General features: G+C 47.3%; 1 protein-coding gene across 15 annotated transcripts in view; it reads left to right on the top strand.

The window, feature by feature from the left end:
* Nucleotides 1-481: 481 nt before the first annotated feature.
* The window catches only part of LOC108689963 (collagen alpha chain CG42342), a 168,321-nt gene continuing 166,345 nt past the window's right edge, over nucleotides 482-2,457 (top strand). For all 15 annotated transcript variants that reach the window (XM_018196974.1, XM_018196969.1, XM_018196967.1 and 12 more), the window contains exon 1: nucleotides 482-1,853. In XM_018196974.1, the coding sequence (XP_018052463.1) occupies nucleotides 1,460-1,853 (394 nt within the window). In that variant the 5' untranslated portion in view covers nucleotides 482-1,459. The remainder of the gene's footprint in view (nucleotides 1,854-2,457) is intronic.

Genomic DNA, 2,457 nt, shown 5'->3' with positions numbered 1-2,457 from the left:
AAATGTGTTATTAAATAAAAATATAATATTATTCATACAACTTTCATATATATATATAATTTATATTAATAAAGTAAATATACTAAACATACTTTCAATTTTCAAATTTAACTTTCTTTGCATAGACTGTACGTCTAATACATCCTTAAAGCATTCACACATAATTTCTACATCCTTAATTACTTTATCTCTCTAATATTTAATATCTATTCCTGTTGCCATAATATTTCTTCCATTGTAGGCAGGATAAATCACACACGTATATGAAGGCACTTATTACACACTTGGATTTGCAATGCGTATCGCATACGTGCACGTTTGGCGGGCCGTTAGAGCGAAGTGGTTGCGCGGCGGCGAGGCGAGACGCGACGCGGCGCGGCGCGCGACGAGCCGAGCCGAAGGCGGCCGAGCGATGCCGAAGCGACGAACCCTCTGTCCTCGCGTCGTAGTGTCGCCCCACCACATCCAGTCGTACCGCGAATGTGACACTGTGCGCTTCGTATGCGCGCTTTCCCGTGCTTTTCTCCCTCGTAACGGTGACGTGCTGTGAGGTCCGAGAACGCGAAAAGCGAGCGTTTCCTTCCGCTTCACGCGACGTTTGCCGACATATCGTCCTATCTCTTCTTTTTATCTCTTTCTCGTCTTTTTATCACTGCCGTAAATCTTGTTTTTTCGTTAACCAGCGGCGAAGATCGCCGCGAAGTTTGCCGCCGTCGGCAGACGGTGCGTTCGTTTCTCTCGTACCGTTTCTCTTCGACCGTCCCGTTCGCGTCGGCGAAGGAAAGAGAAAGGCGACAGGAAGTAAGGGTTAGAGGGAGAATAACGGAGCAGCGGCACGAGACGACGACCGACGCCGTCGCCGCCCTCGCTGTTATCGTTTGATGTGTGAAAAGTGCGCCAGTCCGCGAAAACGCGACGCCGACACAGTATTGATAGCGTAACGTGCTGAACGTTGCCGCGGAGGAACGCGCGGCAGTTTTATACCGAACGAGGAACGCGCGCTCGCGCGTGTCCCGATCGTGGTCGTTCGCACATAACGTTCGCGTTACAATTAAGATCGCGGCATCGAAATCGGAAATAATATCGGAAGTAATAATCGCGCACGCAGAGTGGTGAGAGTCGATCGCAGAAATCAAACATCAAAATTAAACGTCATTGAAGCGAGATCGGGCGGGCGAAGATGCATTCCAGATGGACGATGACGCCGCGACGTCTGTATTGTCTGTAACGATCGCCGCCGTCGGTTGGGTAAGAACGTCGCCGTATTTACTATTTAATCGTCCCTCCACGCGAAAGTCCGCCGCCGCGATCCGCGCGCGACGGTGTATCGACGTGAATCGCACGGGTTATGACGCGCCGCGCCGCTTAGGGACGCTCGACAAGCGCTCGTAACCGGAGCCCCGGGTAGCCGCGAGTGCGTGCGTGCGTGCGTGCGTGCGCGACAACGACAGCGACAGCGATGGAGAACGACCCGGCGGCCAAGTCCTGGCCGTCGGGCCCGGGAACGGGCAAGGGATCATCGCCGTCCTGCCTAGAGGCGTCGATGCCACGGAAGTTCCGCGACGGGGACCTCCGTGCGGGGACCGCGGGCCTCAATTGGGCGCTGTGCGCCCTCTGCCTCGCCAGCTTCGCCCTGTCCGGCGTGCTCTTCTACCGCGAGCTCGGCTTGGAATCCAGGATCGCAAGTCTGGAAGCACGCTGTATGCGCGTCCAGGATCCTTCGTCGCCGGTGGAAGTCCTGGTGCAGAGGCTCAAGGCGGAGCTGCAGGAGCAATTGCGGCAGACGCAACGACTCGATTCCACAGCGGTCTTCAGGCCCAAACGCGACATCTCCGAGTGTAATTGTCCTCCAGGTAAATCAATCTTATTTGAAAAAAAAAATTGCTCGTCTCTTCTTCATAAATTGGTGTTTTACTGACTGCGCGGCTTTAATGTATTTTATTACAACGTTTGTATCTTATGAAATATTGTTTAATTATTGATGATGATTGGCGTAATTATGAAAGTTTTTACGTCGAATCTCAATATCATGAATTGTTGCAGCACTGTGTGTTATTCACTCCGGGAAAAAGACATAGTGATAGTAAAAATCATAGGGTAAGGTGGTACAATTTCGAATATTATACAATTCTCAATGAAAGATAAGATTTAAATTCAATTTTCGAAGTTTAAAATTGATTTTTTTTTGTTTGATGGGGAATTTCCTTTAGTATATTCTTCATAATGGAAATCAAGATTACCAATCTTGAACCTCAAATTTGGATTTAAATATTTTGTTCAGAATTATATTATGTTTGAAATTATACCATGTTATCCTAAAAGTGACAACTGTATAAGTTTTATATGTAGAATTAATATACACAAAGACATAGTTGAATAAACTGTTGTATTCCAACTAAAATAGTTTATTCATCTATATTGTATATTAATTCTTATAATATACATATATACATATAT

This window comes from Atta colombica, unplaced genomic scaffold, assembly GCF_001594045.1.
Source record: "Atta colombica isolate Treedump-2 unplaced genomic scaffold, Acol1.0 scaffold288, whole genome shotgun sequence".
Taxonomy (NCBI): Eukaryota; Metazoa; Arthropoda; class Insecta; order Hymenoptera; family Formicidae; genus Atta; species Atta colombica.
Note: the sequence above shows the minus strand (reverse complement) of the source record. Positions and strands in the feature narration are given on the sequence as shown.